Source organism: Geotrypetes seraphini, chromosome 11, assembly GCF_902459505.1.
Source record: "Geotrypetes seraphini chromosome 11, aGeoSer1.1, whole genome shotgun sequence".
NCBI classification, from domain to species: Eukaryota; Metazoa; Chordata; class Amphibia; order Gymnophiona; family Dermophiidae; genus Geotrypetes; species Geotrypetes seraphini.
The window spans coordinates 85758337-85777085 of NC_047094.1; the positions used below are offsets into that span (position 1 = coordinate 85758337).

The 18749-nt window shown below is 41.9% G+C and overlaps 1 protein-coding gene across 1 annotated transcript in view; it reads left to right on the plus strand.

Moving 5' to 3' along the window:
• The first annotated feature begins 1066 nt into the window (after nt 1-1066).
• The window catches only part of SRMS (src-related kinase lacking C-terminal regulatory tyrosine and N-terminal myristylation sites), a 45897-nt gene continuing 28214 nt past the window's right edge, over nt 1067-18749 (plus strand). Inside the window, exons 1-2 of the mRNA XM_033914927.1 lie at nt 1067-1567; nt 3733-3854. Of these exons, the coding sequence (XP_033770818.1) occupies nt 1221-1567; nt 3733-3854 (469 nt within the window). The 5' untranslated portion in view covers nt 1067-1220. The remainder of the gene's footprint in view (nt 1568-3732; nt 3855-18749) is intronic.

The window sequence follows — 18749 nt, forward strand, 5'->3', positions numbered from 1 at the left end:
GCAGGTTGGGCACCCCTGCTGTAGACGAGCCACGAGCCGCACTCAAGTGGCCAAAGAGACGTATGCGGCTCGCGAGCCGCAGTTTGCCGACCAGTGCCCTAGGGAGAACACTGGAGGGTGGCCAGCTGTGCACCCCCTTGGGGCATGCACCCGGGGAGGACCTCCCCCCCTTGGTACGCCACTGGTTGTAAGTTTAGATGTAGTGGTGGTCTGGGCGTTTAAACTGCAGAATGTAGAGGTAGAAGGAAACCAAAATGGAATTGTCCAAAGAAGAAAGATGTGCACTAAAATAGTATCCACAAACTTATCTGATAATGTGAAGATCTTTATTCCTCCAATAACACAATGGTCCAATCAATGATTCAATGACTCGACACGTATATGTTTCGGCCACCAGGCCTGCCTCAGGAGTCTTAAGAATCACAGATAGTGATATGAAGAATGATGCCAAACATATGGATGTGACCAAAGTTCAGAAAAAGCAAAACATATCTCGTTTTAGCTCAACTGTTGCCGACTGGAATCAGAGCGTAGAGGTAGGCCATTCTCAAAAAAAACCTCATTTTGGATGGTTTTTTTGTGAATGGACATTTTCCCTGCTGCTACTTTCAGCGTTTAGGGCCTTAGGCCAAAAGAGGACTTAGATGTTGTTTTTTTTGTCCCTCCACGTATCTGTTTTATAGAATTACTCCTGAACAGCGAGTTACAAATGACCTGTCTCATTATAACACATAGAGCTATCTCCAAGTCCTCTTCCTTTTTTTATGCAGAGTCCTGTTATTTAATTTATTTGGAAAACCAGCACATATTTTATTTCTCAGCAGCCTGGTTTCATTTTTATACTGGCAATGACTGTAGCTCGTTTGGTGTATGTAGTAAGATATGTGACAGTCACCAAATGTTCCCGTTAACTTCCCTTAGCACAGCCTTCCCAGAAAAAACCAACAAATACAGCCCTACCTCCTCTTCTGAAACTTTCCTCTGACTTCTGCATAGCAAAGATGTCTAACCTGATATGCTGGTTTCATCTTATGAACCAGGAAGTTGGTGACGGAAAATCTCCCTTTTATCTGAAGGTGAGAGAATGTGTTTGCTGTTCAGCTGAGGCAGAAATGACTGCAGGGGCCTCAGCCCATGAACCTCAAAAGACCAAATTTCAGCTCTGCAGCAGCTCATGATGTTCATGGCAGCCACAGATTGTGACTTTCTTTGCTGTAGAGATGGAAGTGTTTGCCAGGAAGAATATGTCATTCCTAGATTGCCTTTGGGATCGGATGTGGCCACATCTGGAGCAACCATCTGGAATGAGCGCAAGCCCAGACCAGAACCAGAACTTGAGTCTAAAAGAAGCCAGTGACCCTTCCACATCTACAACCTTTATCGCCCTGTATGACTTCAGGGCCAGGAGTAATGAGGAGCTGACTGTTAGGCAGGGGGAAAGTCTTCATGTAATTAGAAAACAAGGGGATTATGTCCTAGCTGTCAAGACATGTGGGAGCTCAGAAGTAGGGCTGGTTCCCACTAACTATGTAGTGGAAAGCTCTAAGGAATTCTTCTTCAATGAACCGTAAGTATTTGGCTGTATAAATTCTTCCTTATGTGTTTATGTGCAGTTAACAAGGCATTGCATTATGTGTGTTTGTGAATTTCTGGGAGTTCTGCATAGTATATATATACTGTATACTGTATAATTTTTATTTATTTTTTGTCGTTTAAATGTCTTTATTGACTTTTATAAAATACAATAATTCAACACAACAATTAATCTAATGGCATTTAAGCCCTCCCCCAAACAAAATTGTAAAAGTAGACGAATTGGGAGTACAAACCAGAAAGACAAGTCAATTAGCATGTATTCTACAATAGTCATCTAAAAGAGCCCTAACCTCTTAAAATGTTGAACTGAATATCGTCTTAACAGCAGCTACATATGTACTTGTAAGACAGACTCCCGCCCACCATGCAGGAAAAGAAAATACTATTTTTCCATTCTGATAAAACATGCAGAATTGCTAGACCCATAAGAACATAAAATAATTTGGCCTTATATTTTTTAACTAAATGCGATAAGATAGCAGAACACAAAATGACAATTTCATTAAAGTCAGCTCTATACAGAATCCAAAGATTTCCTGCACTCGTTGCCAGACTTCTTCCCAAAACATTTTAACAGCATGGCATCCAAAAGTTCAGTTTATTTAATATACTGCAAATATAAAACCAGAAGGCAAATCCAAGCGGTTTACAATAAAAAAATTAAAAATTTTAAAAAAACCTAAATTAAAGAGTAAGAACAAAAGGAAGACAAAACATAAAGAAAAACAGTTGAGAACATGGGGAAAGGTGCCTACATCAATTTTACAAGTCCAGCATAAATTAGATCCATGCGCTGACAGTCTGGAGACTCTACAAGGTGTCCAATATGCTCGGTGAGTAACAGAATAAAGATTGTGTTAATTATGCTGACGGAGTAGGTCTACATACCTTTCTCCAGAAAACTGTCCATATAACATTATCAATTTCCATTCAGAAATCATGTTCCCAAATCTGCTGCAGAGTAAATACATGCATTTAATCTCTTAACTTTAACTTTTTGATAAACTGAAGAGGCTCTTTTAGATTGCCTAATGAGACCTACACAAAAATTTAGTAAGTCCACATCCCAGGTATTTATCAGGTCTTTGTAACACGACTTTGCCAAACAATTTTAAAAATTTTTTAAAGCATTTAAAACATTGTGTAGCAGTAAAATGATAGCACATTGATCCTCAAACATTTTAAAGTTATTACCCTGATATAATTGATTGACAAACCAAATCCCCCTCTGTTGCCATTCAGCCCAATTAATAGTCCTTGAATTTTGATTTCTGGATTGAACCATAAGGAAATGTACTCAGAGGCAGGCCACAAAAGTCCTAAAACATTAGTCATAGATCATAACACAGGAGTTATGACTTGTAAGACCAAGGATTGTGGTACTGCCTGCTGAAGCTGCATAGTCAACAGCCCACATAGAGGAAATGGGGCAGCAAACTCTCCAATAATAGCACTTGGGTACATCGGGATCAAGTGCTTGAGTAAACCAATATACAGCAAAAGATACTAGAAAAACGGAATGTTATAGTTTAAAATCTGCATAGTATGTTGATTTTTGTTTATATGTATGGTGGGAGTAGTGTTTGCAAGTTTGTAGTTATGTGCATGTTTGGGGGCGACAGACATGTCTGCTGTGACTTCTCCAAATAACACTGTCCTAAATTTGGCTGTCCCTACATAATAATAATAATAACTTTATTTTTGTATACCGTAATACCTCAGCAGTTCAGAGCGGTTTACAGAGGAAGAGACTGTATACAGACAGCGATGTTACAGAAAAAGACTTTCAAATTACATTAGTGATAACACAGAGGTAAAGAAGCCCACTCCTGTATTAATGATCTCTTAGTAACAGGGTAACATAGTCAATTAATATTCCCTACTCAAGTAGGAAAAATGGCATAAAAAATAGTATTGAAAGCCATAGAAACTAATCCAGTTTTTACTAGTTGCTCCGTGAGAACTGCTAGTTGTAGAAGAGACCCATCATGATCACCTCGGTGCCTGCCACTGTTCTGTTATTTCTGCTCTTGCCTAGATAGTCTTACTGAAATCAGCCTGTGTCATTTTGTGTTGCATTACATTGTATATGTGCTGCAGTGACCGTCTTGAAGACAGGGTCTTGTTGCCTTTTAGCTGGTATTTTGATGGCATCAGTCGAACTGAGGCTGAGAAGCTTTTATTTTCTTCATTGAACCAGCCTGGCTCATATCTCATCCGTCCCAGCGAGACATACACGGACCAGTACTCCCTCTCAGGTACCTCTTCCTGCCCTTCTTCCTTAGTTGATAACATTACTATCCATTTGTACGCATAGGGTTTTTATTAAAGGAGATGCTGAGAATAAATAGCATGTATGCAATAAAGGCCAATATCCTAGACATTTGTACATATGTATGTAAATGACCAATTTCCAACCATATGTTCTGTAAGTACCTGTCCACATTCCATGTTGCATACTTGTAGCCCAAATCTAACCTCTCTCTTCTACTTCTGGAATTCACTTGTGGGGCAATTACGGAAATGTGATAAAAAAGGCACATTTAGGAAATTACTTAAAACACTATTATTTATAAATGTCTTTTTGTAGACATTGATTCCTCCTGGCGCCTGATATTTTGAAATTCTGTATGTAATTGCTTGTATAGGCCTTTTCTGGTCTCGATTTTCCTGCTGCTGATACTTTGAGAATTTGTTTACTTATGTTCATGTGTTTCATTTTGTTTTATAAATTTCTGAATGTGAAATCATGTAAACCGTTTAGGTTTTAAACAGTATAGAAATTTTTTAAATATTGAATAATAGTACCTTCCCTTCCATCTTTTCTGTCTGACTATTGTTGTTCCTTTCTTGTTTTTTGTTTTACTTTGTAAAGCACTTTGCTCTGGGCTGGAGCTCAGGGTGTGGTCGGCGCGGGGCAGTCTAAGGTGCGTGAGAGGACTAATTTTTTTCTTTTTTCTCCTCTTTCATGGTTTGTTGTGTATTGGTCTCTCTTTTTTTTTTCTCTCTCTCTCTTTTGTTTCTTTTCTTCTTCCTTCCTACTGGGCTTGGAGGGGTAGAGATGGGGGTTTCATTCTTCGGCAGTGGGCTATCAGCGTCCAAACCCACTGCCGCATGGTTCGTCTTGTGTTTATGGAATTGGGGTGTGGGATGAAACGGGAGAGGGGGGGAGGAGTAGTTGATTTGTACTTTGCTTCCTTTTGGGTATTTCTTCACAGTTGATTGTGCTTTGTATTTGCTTCCTGATGGGTATTTCTTCTTAGTTTATTGTACTTTGTTGGTTACCTCTAATATTGAAAATAAAAATTGCTTACACATAAAGCACTTTGCTTGTTCTCACTGAAAAGCGGTATACCAAGTAACAAATATAAACATACTGTAAACATATACTTTGCAGATGGGTATTAACAGCAGTGACGTCACTAGACAAAAGTATTGGGAGGGGGGGGGAGAACAGGAGAGACAACATAGGTAACTGGGTTAGGCAAGCCAAAGTGACATTTCTGTATATCATAGCCCTCCTCTTCCCCATGATCTCTCTCTTTCACCTTCCTTCTTTCTGTCCTTCACCTCTCCCATCTAACCCTTCCTTATCCCTTATTTTCTCAAGCCAGCAATTCATTCTTCCAAACCTGAATAGCACCAGTTGTAGGATCTGAGGAGTGGCACTTCTGCTTAATCTGTACTTATACCTTGCCCAATCCCTATAAAGGTTCAAGTTAATGATTGAGTCGCATATAGATTATAACAGATCACTATCACAAAAGCTAATCGCAGTCTAAAAAATTTCTAGGCACTGTTTGAGGCTTTTCTGCAGTTTCCTCCTTCCCACCTGCAGACAGCCTAGCCTATCAACTCTCATACCAATGGTATAGCCAGACAGCCAATTTTGAGTAGGCCTAAGCCCAAGGTGATTGGATACAAAATTATCTCTACCCTACCCTACCCCCACCTCAAAATATAGATACTTTAGCTAATGAGGATCCCCAGAACTCCATTTTACCAAGCTTGGCAGGCAGCTGCAACATTCCTAAGCTAATGGTGCTAGCTAGTTTTCTAGGGCTCAAGGATACTGTTGCTGACTGCAGAGTTTGATAGAAGGAAGTTGTTGCCATTGTTAGAGAAGGTCCTCAGCTGGAGATGCTTGGGGATCCCCACAAGCTATACATCAAGGTCAGGAATGGTATTAGGTAGGCTAAGGCCCAGATCAGGAAAAAGAGGGACCCATCTCCTCTCCTTCTTGCTCCCCCCCCCCCATTTCCCCACCTGCCATTACTAGCCCACCCTCACTAAATAAAGAACAAATTAGAAAACATGTATTTATTTAAAACAATTATAGCCAGCATATCAAACATCTATGCGGATAACAGCAGCACATACAGAATTAAAACAAAACATAGCAATACACAATAAAAAAAACAATAGGCAGCCTATAACCCAAAACCTATGCCTAAAGCAATTAGTACCAAATAGCTACCACTTTATACATTATTCGTGGAAAAGCTAATCGGAAAAAATATGCCTTCAGGCTTTTCTGAAATACCAGAAATCGGAAATTAGTTTTTAAAAAGTCTGAAATTAGACAAAATAATGAGCTGGGAACCCTAAGAAGTTAAACTTAGCACATACTACAACAATAAATAAATAAAAACAGAAATGCATTTCCTTTTCTATTAAAACAATACAGATATTTGCTATGTATATTTCCTAAAGCTAACATATTCCATTTAAAATAATGATTTTTCTACCTTTGTTGTCTAGATATTTTATTTTTCCATTAGGTTGGTTCCAGTTTCTCTTTTCTTCTTTCCTGTCTGCCATCTGCTAATATTTTTTCAAGTGGCTGCTGTCCATTTGTCTTTTCTTCTCTTTTATTTATTTAAAATTATTTATAACCCGCCTATCCACAAATCTAGGCTAAAATAAGCTAAAAACAAGCACAAATCAGCAATACAGAGTATAAAAACTAAAGAAATCAAAACATTCGCAAAGCTCAAACCAAAAAAATGCTCATACAGCAAAGTCTTCACTCCTTTTCTAAAATGCAATAGCATGTTAGTTTGGCACAAAGAAAAAGGAAGGGCATTCCAAAGCATTAGGCCCTGGACAGAGATCATCGTCTTACGGTTTCTCGTAAGTCGCACCACAGCTAATGACGGAACTTCTAAACAAATTTTGACAGAGGACCGTAACTCACACAAAGGATGATGTCACTGTAGCAAAGAACGAACGCTTAATGGACAGTTAAACTGAAGTGCCTTAAAGATAGAGCAAAGAACTTTAAACTCAACCCACATGTCAATTGGCAACTAATGAAGCTCATGAAGTATCGGTGTGATGTGGTCTTATTTGGAGGCATGAACAATAAGATGTGCTGCTGCATTTTGTGCTAGCTGCAGCGCTCACAAAACACATTTGGGCAAACCCAAATAAATGGAGTTACAATAATCAAGCAGAGGGGTTATCAACAATGTGATAACTGAGTGAAAATTATCGCCAGAGAGATAATCACGCAGCCTCCGTACCAAACGTAGCTTGAAATACTTGTCGGAAATCACATTCTTAACCTGGGCCTTAAAGGACAAAGTGGAATCAAACACAACACCTAGATACCTATACTGCCCTCGTACCGGGACAATATCACCTGCAAGAGAAATTTCAACTGGACAAGATGCAAATTTCTTTTCATGACTGGTATATAGCATTTCAGTCTTAGCGACATTTAATTTTAAATAGTTTTGATACATCCAATTCTGAATGACACCAAAGCAAACATGCAAAAAACACAGCGCTTCATCAAATGAATTTTTCCCAGGGATAAGAATTTGTATATCATCAGCATAAAGATGAAACATAACCCCCAATGAACGTAAAACTTTACACAACGGGAGCATATAGAGATTGAACAAGACTGCCGACAGTGCTGAGCCTTGAGGCACCCCACAAGACAGAGTAACCCAATCAGATTTCTTCTCATTAACCTCAACACAATATGAGCAGTTCCCACAAAGACTCAAACCATGCTAACACCATACCTGAAATACCCAACACCCGCAGTCTTGGTAGCAAAATTTGATGATTCACGGTGTTAAAAGCCACGGAGACATCAAGGAGAACCATAAAATATAAGGTCCTGTGATCTAACCCACTCCTTATGGTATCGAGCACCAAAAGAGCAAGAAGCTCAGTTGAATATTTTGGTCTAAATCCAAACTAAAAATCATCCAATATAGCATTCTTATCCAAAACATCTTGCAGCTGAAGTAACACTGCTTTCTCAAGAACTTTAATCAAAAATCCTAAAGATGAAATAGGACAGAAATATTCCAGGGCAGTCCCCAACGAATGATTTTTCAATAGTGGGCGAACAATGGCCCTCTTCAACAATGAAGGGATACACCCTTCCAAATATTTTGAGACCACCTGAGAGATTAATGGAGAGATGGCATCCAACATAGAGAGCAAAACTCCCAGAGGCAGGGATCCAAGGAACAAGCTGTTTTGCTCAGCCCCTGAACAATCACTTTTATGTCAGTTTCAGACACAGCATCAAAAACCATCCAACACTCTATTCCCTCACTACGCCTGACTTTGCCATATTGACTGCTTTTTAGCTCTTTCCTGCCTCTCTTCTCCCCTTTTTTGCTTTTCAGCTACCTATCAAATTTCCCATCTCACTTCCCCATCCCTGCATTCCCTTTCATATTTAATCTACTCTCCATTTCCATATTTCTACCCTCTATAACAGTGGTCTCAAACTCGCGGCCCGGGGGCCACATGCGGCCCGCCAGGTACTATTTTGAGGCCTTCGGTATGTTTATCATAATCACAAAAGTAAAATAAAACAGTTTCTTGATCATATGTCTCTTTAGCTATAAATGACAATATTATTATTAAGACTTGGCCAAAAGGAAAGATTTATAAACTATAAAGAGTTTTACCTCATGCAAAATTGTCATTTCTTTAATAAGACATTAACTATTTTTTTCTGCAGCCCTCCAAGTACCTACAAATCCAAAATGTGGCCCTGCAAAGGGTTTGAGTTTGAGACCACTGCTCTATAATCACTATCCTCTCATTCATTTCCTTGCTTCTCCCACATAGATCCACCATTCATTCCTAGGTCTTCCCACTCTACCCTTCTAGCTCAGCATCTGTTCCCTCTTTCTCATCTCCCTGTCCTCACCCGCATGGTCCATCATTCTCCCTCTCTTCCCTCACTACAATTGTCCAACATCTCTCCATCAATCTCTTCTGCTCCTGGATCCATCTCCTTTTTTTTTTCCATTGTCACTTCCTATGTATACCTCCCTCTCATCCACACCCATGTCCCATCATCTCTCTTCCCCCTCCCCCAAGCAGAATTTCTCCCTTCCTCCCCTTCATCATCATGTCCAATAGTTCTCCCCCTCTCCCCTTCTCCTCTCCATGCAGCATCTCTCCTCTCCACCCCTCATACAAAACATCCCTTTTCTGCCTCCACCCCGTACAGCAATTCTCCCTCTCCCACCCCTCCACAGCCTCTCTCCTTCCCTCCCTCATCCCACTCCACCCACAACTCTTCTGCTTTCAATGGGTCCCAGCAGCAGAAGCGATTCCCACAGCTGCCTCTCTGCCACATCCTGTCCATGCAGAAAAACAGGAAGTTGTGACAAGAGTGTCATGTGGGATGTGGCAGAAAGGAGACTTCTGGGATAGCTGCAGGCAGCATGTGGGAATCACTGCCACTATCAGGACCCGTTGAAGCCAGAGGAAGAGTTGTGGGTGGAATAGGATAAGGGAAGAAAGGAGAGACGCTGTGGGGAGAGAAGAATGTTCAATGGCATCTTTCTTCACAGGCCTGAATGTTGAACAGGAAGTAAGTGAATGAAGTCAGACTTGTTAAAATAGGAACTGGCAAAAAAAGCCCTGAGTTTGAGGTGACAAACAATATTTGGAGGAGCATTTGCCCCTCCCCTCACCCGTAGTGACACCTATGATTCACAGGAACAGAGTTTGGGTGGAGCATGAGAAGGCCACACAATTTTACACACACACAGAATACTATAATGTACATGTGTAATTTCAACAATTTCAGCAAGAGCATTTACACCTTCTCTATGACTGGCCTGAATTTCCTTATCCTAAGGCCTGACATGTCCTCCTATTTCCCTCCAAGTTCAAGCTTCCCTCACCCTCTCCAATGGCACACTCACATTTGCATGTGGGCCTAGAGCAGTGGCAGGCAAACTCATTAGTCAAAAGAACCAAAGATCAGCAGTACAACAATTAAGATTTCTTTTGAGAGTCATACCCCGCGCCCGCTTGCGCTACGACAGCTATGCCAACCCAACTGACACCTCGCTCACCCACACATAGTCAAAACAGATTCGTGGCAGAGCCTAGAGAATGATATGGGGAAAAAATTTGTCTCCATCCCTGCCCCTTCCCCACAAACCATCTGATCCCATCCACACAAGCCTCCAATAGTTTTATACTGAACTTATATTAAAGTATAAAAATATTCTGTACAATTGTTAATTTATAAATCAGCGTCTTATCCCCACTCTCTCTTCCCCATTTCCCATCAGCGTCCTCAGCCCACTCTCTCTCCACTTCCCTTCAGCGCACACACATAAAAGCAAGCAAGCAATTTTATATCATTTTCATTCTATTCATTCATAGAAATTAAAGTCTAAATAATGCCAGTCACATAACAAAACATGATTTTACAAAAATAATTCCCTGCACAGTCAAGCCTGCAATGATTACTAGATGTCTTTCAGCAGCTCCCCTCCCTCCCTCCCCCCCTTACCTTCGTGGCCAAGTCAAAATGATCTACCAACAATAAAATTTTAAAAAACACAAAGCATGTACGCAGAGAAAATGTTAATTATCATTTATATTCCGCGGGTTTTCAAAGAGGTCAAGGCAGATAACTTTATGCAATGTCACCTCAGTAACAACTATACAAAAATACACAAATATACCTTCTCCCTTTTTACTAAACCTCGATAGTGTTTTTTAGCGCAGGGAGCTGCGCTGAATGCCCTGTGCTGCTCTCGATGCTCATAGGCTCCCTGCGCTAAAAATCGCAATTGCGGTTTAGTAAAAGGGGGCTATAGTGCAAAATATAGACAGCAGATATAAATTCTCAAAACGGACACATTTTGATCACTAAATTGAAAATAAAATCATTTTTCCTACCTTTGTTGTCTGGTAATTTCATCAGTCTCTGGTTGCACTTTATTTTTCTGACTGTGTATCCAATATTTCTTCCCTTCTTTCAGCCTCTTGTATGCTTTCTCTCCTCCAGACCTCATTCCCTCCCCCAACTTTTTCTTTCTTTCATCCTGCCCCTTCTTTCTTTCTCTCTCTCTCCATGCCCCCTTTCTTTCTGTCTGTCTGTCTTTCTCTCTCCATGCATGCCCCCTTTCTGTCTGTCTCCCTGTCTTTCTGTCTCCCTGCCCCCCTTTCTTTCTTTCTCCTTGCCCTCCCCCAAGCCACTGCCCATTGGGGAACAGGCCGCCACCACTGCCAGGGAACAGGTCGCCACCACTGCAGGGGAATAGGCTGCCACCACCACCGCAGCCATCGGGGAACAAGCTGTCGCCAAGTTCTGAGCTCTCCCTGCTTCCCTTCCCGGTAAAGAGGACACTGAAGCGCCGGGCCAACCAACCTTCCCCACCCGACATCGGAGAGGAAGTTCTGGGACAGCCGGGCAGCGATTGGCTAGCCCAGAACTTCCTCTCCGACGTCAGAATTGACGTCGGATGGCAAAAATTGGTCGGGCCGGCGCTTCAATGTCCTTTTTACAGGGAAGGGAAGCAGGTTGGGCCCCCCTGCTCTAGCTAGCTGAGCCACGAGCTGCACTCAAATGGCTAAAGAGCCACATGCGGCTCGCGAGCCACGGTTTGCCAACCACTGGCCTAGAGAATGACACGGGGACAAATTTTCCCTATCCCTGTGGGATCTCTCCATCCCTGGGGACCATGAGCTCTGTCCCTGTCCCATTCCTGCAAGCTCTGTCCTCATCTGCATAAGCTTCAAACACTTTAAAATCATAAGTGTTTGAGGTTTGAGTGGTTAAGGCAGAGCTTGCAGGAATGGGACAGGGACAGAATTCACGGGGATTTGAAAGGTGTTATTGAGATCCCCCGGGTTGGGGACAAATTTGTCCCCGTGTCATTCTCTAGCCCCCTCCCCAATAACACATTCATATTTCTCTGCCCCTCACCTTCACTGTATGCCTGGAACTGGTTCTCCCCCCTCCCCTGCAGAGATCACGTGGCAGGAGGAGGGAGAGATGAAAGTGTGAACTACTGCACATCGGATTATTTTCTCCTCTGCTGGCTTTAGTCTTGACACGGGACCCTTACATGAAGTGCAGTTCACTTCCTCCTCCTCCTGTTGTGCAATCTCTGTGTAGGAGAGAGACCTAATGTCAGCACTGAGCAGAAATCTGTGTGTGCTGTGGGGGCAGAGGAATTCTGTGTAAATTATGCACTGCACAATTGTGCAGAATTCCCCCAGGCTGTAATGTATTCTACAAGGTAAAGAGGCACCAATTTTTCTCTATTAAAACTGGCTCCAAATAGGCATATTTTTGGCACTTAAAACTAGGCCCACCTGTATAACATTATCCTCATAGCAACTAACTGTATAACAGGGCACCTATTTTATAAAAATAACATAACCTTATATGTGTCTTTGTAAACTAATGCACACAGAGGGTTACCTTAAATTGGCTGCAGGGATGATTGATGCTAAGTTCATATCCTATATCAGCAATTACTATATTTTTTGCTCCATAAGACGCACCTGACTATAAGACGCACCTGACTATAAGACACACCCTAGATTTAGAGTAGAAAAACAAGGAAAAAACATTATGAACCAAATTGTATACTAAAATATACCAAGCTCTGTACCCAACCCCCCTCACTCCCTGTTAGGCTCTGCACCCTGTCCTCCCTCCCCTCTACATCATTTTGCTAACTAAAATCTATTTAAAATACACATCTTCCAGCATCTTGCACAGGGCCCAGCATTTTGCACAGGGCCCTGCAACCAAACACTTCTACTATGTGCCAGCCCTATTAGCAGAAGGGAAGTCAGGCCAGGTAAGGTATACAATTTCCAGAGGCTGCAGCCAGCAGCAGTAACCTCTGGAGCCAGTAAAAGCATCAACGTTACTCTTTAATTTAAAAGTTAAAAACTTCAAAGCACTTTTTAAAAAACCTGTTATTTGACAGCTATCCAGACACCACTTCCTCCAGAATGTAGTGTTTCAGGTTCACAGCCATAACTCCTCCTGAGTCCACATAGTGCCACAATACCATCACACATTCCAAAATGTGCTAGTGGCCAGGGAGAAAGGTGTGGGTTGTGATCAGGAAGATCAGGATGGTTTGCCACAAGTGGAGAGCAGCTACCTCAATTAACAAAAACTGCCCTGAAACAAGTGAAATAAAACAAAATCATAAAAGCAAAAAAAATTTCGAGCAACACAGGAAACTATATAACAATGCTTTGTTTTGTTTTTCCCTGCTATCCTTATTTAACACCTAGCAAAAGGCAATTATAAAATATTTGCTCCTTAGCAATTACTTGGTAAATAATGTGGAGTTCGGTTCTCCAGTCCCCTTTGCTGCTCATCTCAATTTGCATAAACCAGGGTGGAAAGGAGGCCAGTAGCACACAAGCGCGTCAATGCCCCGGTCTACGACACCTCCCGAACTCGCCGACCACCAGTACATCAGGGCCAGCTGGCTCGCGACACCTCCTGAACTCTCCGACCACCGGTACATCAGGGCCAGCCGGTCCCCGCACCACTTTCCGAACTCACTGACCACCGGAATGTCAGGGCCAGAAGCACACAAGCACACTGTTGAATGGGCACGCACCACCCCTGAATAGCTGCTGCCAGTTTTCGCGGGAATGACAACAGCCATTCAGGAAATGGCACGTGCCCATTCAGCAGCGCGCCAGTGCGCCGCCGGCCCTAAAATACCGGCAATCAGCAGGCAGCCGTCCAGCGAACACCCAACTCAGGCAGTGCAAAGGGCCCAGACACCAGCGCCGCTGGCCCCGACATACTCAGCAGGCAGCTGTCCAATTTAAAGGTACTGCAGGGGGGGGGGGGTGTATATTTGCTTCATAAGACGCACTCTTATTTCCACCCACTTTTTTGGGGAAAAAAGTATGTCTTGTGGAATGAAAAATACAGTATGCCAAAAATACTTCAACAACGAACAATTCAAACTCTTGGTACAAGTGCTAATCCTAGGACTCCTGGACTACTGTGACATCCTATACTTGTCATGCCCAACCAACATGCTAAAACAATTACAAACAGTCCAAACTATTACTCGCTGAAAAAATATGACCACATTACCACCGCTTTCCGAAATTCATACTGGCTCCCAGTACAAGCACGCATATAATACAAATTCTGCTACACCCTATTCAAAGCCCTAAATGGAAATGGACCAAACTATCTGAGCAACCGCCTAATCAGGAAAAACACATCCAGACTAAGGAGAACTCATGCACACTTTACTCACCCCCAATCAAAAGTATAGAAAGCAAAAAAATATATGACGGATTATTAGCCACCAGAGCTACGAAACTAGCTCCAATCTGCTGATTATGACGCCCAACTACAAAACATTCAGAAAAGAACTTAAAACTTTTCTATTTAAGAAATTTGTCAAATGCTCTAACTAAACCTGATCAACCCTCCACAGATCCTGATGCATACTACATCTATTAACCATGTACTCTCCCTGGAAATACCCAGGCCAACTCTTGTTGTAAACCACCTAGAACTGAAAGGTATTGGTGGGAAAAAAGACACCAATGTAATGTAATGTAATGTAATAATTGCTGTTATAGAATGTGAACCTAAGTTATGTGCCTAACTTTAGGCACAAGCACTTATGCTAGCTCAAAGGCTGGTGTAAATTCTCACAACTAGAATAGCTTTAGTATCTTTGCAAAAACAAAATGCGGCGGGTGGGGTAAATTTTTCAAATTTCTATAGATACCATCAAGCTTTTATAATGCGGCAGGGTATGTATTGGATCCTTCCTGAAGTTTTGGAGCATCTTCCGGATTGGTTAATATTATAATGGCAACTCCTGTCCTCACTGTGATTGTGTCATATTTTGAGTATCAAGTTACCTAGGATTTATAAGGACAATATAATTTTATTCTCCACATGGCAAACATTAAAATTTATTAATAACCTAATACCTATTCCGATTCATCAATCCACATGTCAGTCCTTATGGTTGAACTCCAAGATTCAAATTGGTGAGTCTAAGATCCTCTGGAAGTATTGGCTGAAGGCAGGTATACGTACATTAGATGATGTGTTATCAAATGGAAAAATGCTTGATTTTTCACGACTGCAGCAATCATTCGGCATTGCAAAGTCTCAAACATATAAGTGGTTGCAGTTGAAGCAGGCCATTCAGAAGGGGATCCCTGGGTAGCAAAATTTTAAAAATCAGTATAGCTTGCCGGGCCTATTCTTCCAGACAGATTTGCTAGGGCATCAAGCAGCCAAGTGGTATAAATTAATATCTGAGCATCTGAATAAAAAACGTAAAACTAGTCTGAAAGACATTTGGGCCTAGATTCTCTAAGGTACGCCTAACTTTAGGCGTAGTTTAGAAGTCCTCGAAGCACAAGTGCCAATCAGTGTCACTTAGGCGCTACTTAGGCATCGTATAGACGTCCGTACTGCACACAGAGCGTATTAGACGCGGCTTCCTAAAACCTCATATAGACATCCACATATAGACGTCCCTAAGATGTTATATATAAAAAGGTGTTTTTTTTACTGATTTTACTGATCATTATTTCAGGACTGTAAGCTTTAACACAATTAACCCAAAGTATACCATCATTAAAAGGATAATAAAAACATAGTATACCATGTTTAAAAGGATATTTATAATATATTAGTTTCAGTGGGAGTTGATCTAGGAACATCAGTGTGCATATTGAAAAAATGTGACATGCTAACCTTCACACTAATACGCTGTGCTAGACAATGAACCATACAATAATAGCAATTCTGATTTGATTAGACTACTCCTTATAGGTAATGAATGGCAGTTAATTCTGCTAGGAGACAGAACACTGCCCTGTTATATCTTTTTTCTTCATGATTTCAGAATTGTACACTTCCAACAGTATAAAAACCAAAAAAGTAAGAAAATATGCCATGTTTAAAAAGACACAACAAAAAACCACTTTAGATAATGTTTATAAATTGTGCAATGGAGATGATATAATTAGGTCTGCAAAAATTTTTTGTGCTCAGAATCATGGAGGGGTAACTGGGGAGAACCCCAGAAAGTACCACCTCACCACCCAATCATCACATGTAAAAAGGTAGACAGCAGATTATATCATGTCTTTTAAAGATGTAAACTGTAAGAAGCCCATAAGGGCTAAAAAGTTCTTTTAAAAGGTGTACGTTTGGTTATTTGAAAGAACTCAGCAAACTTATCTTTTAGCTTGCAGGTTCCGATGTGCACGTTTCATTCCTGCCTCAGGGAACCAACGATAGTATGTAGAAAACACTCATGCAGTGGGCATCAAAGATTCAAAAATAACACCTGTCTCGCATGAGTGTTTTCTACATAAGCTTTCTCTGGGTAGAGGTTTTTAGAAGTCATTCCTTGCTCTAAATAACACTCTCTTTCTCATGAAACATAGCTACAATCAACTCATTCTTCAAACCAAAGGGAAATCCCATAACTTCAATTGGCCAAGCTTAAAAACAGAATAAAACACAGAACAGACCTGAATGTAGCTTCTAGTTCATTGTAGAATGCTACAAGTAATAGACAGGCCAAGAGTTGAACTCACAGCCTCTGGAAGATCAGTACAGCGCTTTTAAACCTTCCACTCCAGTTTCTCTGATTCCCCTGTCATATTTCGCTTAGTGATCTGCTAAGATAAAATCTGCTTAGCTATCATCTCATAGTTAGCTGAGACAAAAGACTGGTAGTTCAATGGCTTAAAGCACTGCTTTTGTTGTCCCAAAAGCCAGAATCTCAAGTCGGGTTCAATAAATGTGACATGGATTCAAATAATGCTGATTTTATAAAATACAAACTGAACTTTTGGAATAGATTGTTTCTAGTATTGCTAATGTTGTGCTGTTTGAAATGAAAATTAGATGTGATTGGTGTGCAGCTTGTCATTTTTATTAAAATGAGTATTTTGTCAGCTGAAAGACAGGGAGTCGAACCCAGACCAGGCTCATACCCCAACCTTCATTCTAACCGCTGTACTACAGAATCAGCCATAAAAGCATAGCAATTCTAATTGGATTATACTGTGCTGTTTAGGCGTCCTTTGGGCAGTAGCATCGGCGTGCTTGTGGTACCGTAACGTAGCGATCGAAGCATGCCAAATCGGCTGCAGTTCAGCATATCTCAAGCTGTCAGGGTAGGAAACTGACTGAAAGAAGCCACCCAAGTTAAGGCACCTAGTTTATCCTCTCCACCTCTCATCTAATCTCTTGTTCTCAAATATTATGCTGGTTGCAGGCTGTGAGGCAGGAGACATACCAGCTACCCTGTTTGCTACCCCTACCCCCCCTTTGCAGCCTTGGCCTCATGGAACACTAGATAAGATAAAGGTCAATGTGACCAAGTAGCTGAAGTGGTGTTTATTAAGGAAACACTAATGCCTGGCTGCTATTCAATATAAATAAGCACAAGATTATATTTTGTACAAGATTGTATAAGATTTTTATTGCACAGTCCAGGAAAGCAGCATGCAAATGTAATATCAGGCAACTGCAGTTTGATGAGATAGATGTTCCCCATAAGTGGGGAACAGGCTGAAAAATTGGAACACATATAGGTAAGTAAGGAGGATGTCCTCAAACAGATAGACAGGTTAAAATGCGGCAAATCGCCGGGCCCAGACGGGATCCACCCAAGGGTTCTGAAGGAACTAAGACAAGAAATAGCGGGCACAATCCAGCATGTTTGCAACCTATCCTTGAAAACTGGAAAGGTACCAGAGGACTGGAAACTGGCGAATGTCACACCTATCTTCAAGAAGGGATCGAGGGGTGACCCCGGGAACTACAGGCCGGTGAGCCTGACTTAAATTATAGGGAAGATGGTGGAAGCTATGATCAAGGATGGTATTTGCGAGCACATCGAGAGAAATGGCCTACTGAGAACAAGCTAGCACGGATTCTGTAAGGGAAGGTCATGCTTAACGAACCTGCTGTACTTCTTTGAGGGAATAAGCAATCGGGTGGACAATGGGGAACCCATAGACATCATTTACCTCGATTTTCAAAAGGCTTTCGACAAGGTGCCACATGAAAGGCTGCTTAGGAAGCTGTGGAACCACGGGGTGGGAGGGGATGTGCACAGATGGATCGAGCACTGGTTGTCGGGTAGACTGCAGAGGGTCGGAATAAAGGGACAATATTCTGACTGGCGGGGAGTCACGAGCGGTGTGCCACAAGTGATTGGTGCTGGGGCCGTTACTCTTCAACATATTTATTAATGACCTGGAAAAGGAGGCAAAGTGCGAGGTTATAAAATTTGCAGACGATACCAAACTGTGCGGCAGAGTTAGATCCAGGGAGGAGTGTGAGGACCTGCAAAGGGACCTGGACAAGCTGGAAGACTGGGCAAACAAATGGCAAATGCGCTTTAACGTGGAAAAATGCAAGGTCATGCATATAGGGAAAAAGAACCCGTTGTTCAACTACAAATTGGGGGGGGGGGCATTGTTGGGAGACAGCAGTCTAGAGAGAGACTTGGGTGTGCTGGTGGATGCATCACTGAAGCCATCTGCACAGTGCGCAGCAGCCTCGAAAAAAGCCAACAGGATGCTGGGCATCATAAAGAGGGGCATAACAACCAGGACGCGGGAAGTCATCATGCCATTGTATCGAGCGATGGTGCGTCCGCATCTGAAATACTGCGTTCAATATTGGTCGCCGTACCTCAAGAAGGACATGGCAGTACTTGACAGAGTCCAAAGGAGAGCAACGAAACTGGTAAGAGGGCTGGAACACTGCCCATATGCCAAGAGGTTGGATAGGCTGGGGCTCTTCTCTCTGGAAAAAAGGAGGCTCAGGGGAGATATGATAGAGACCTTCAGGATCATGAGGGGCATAG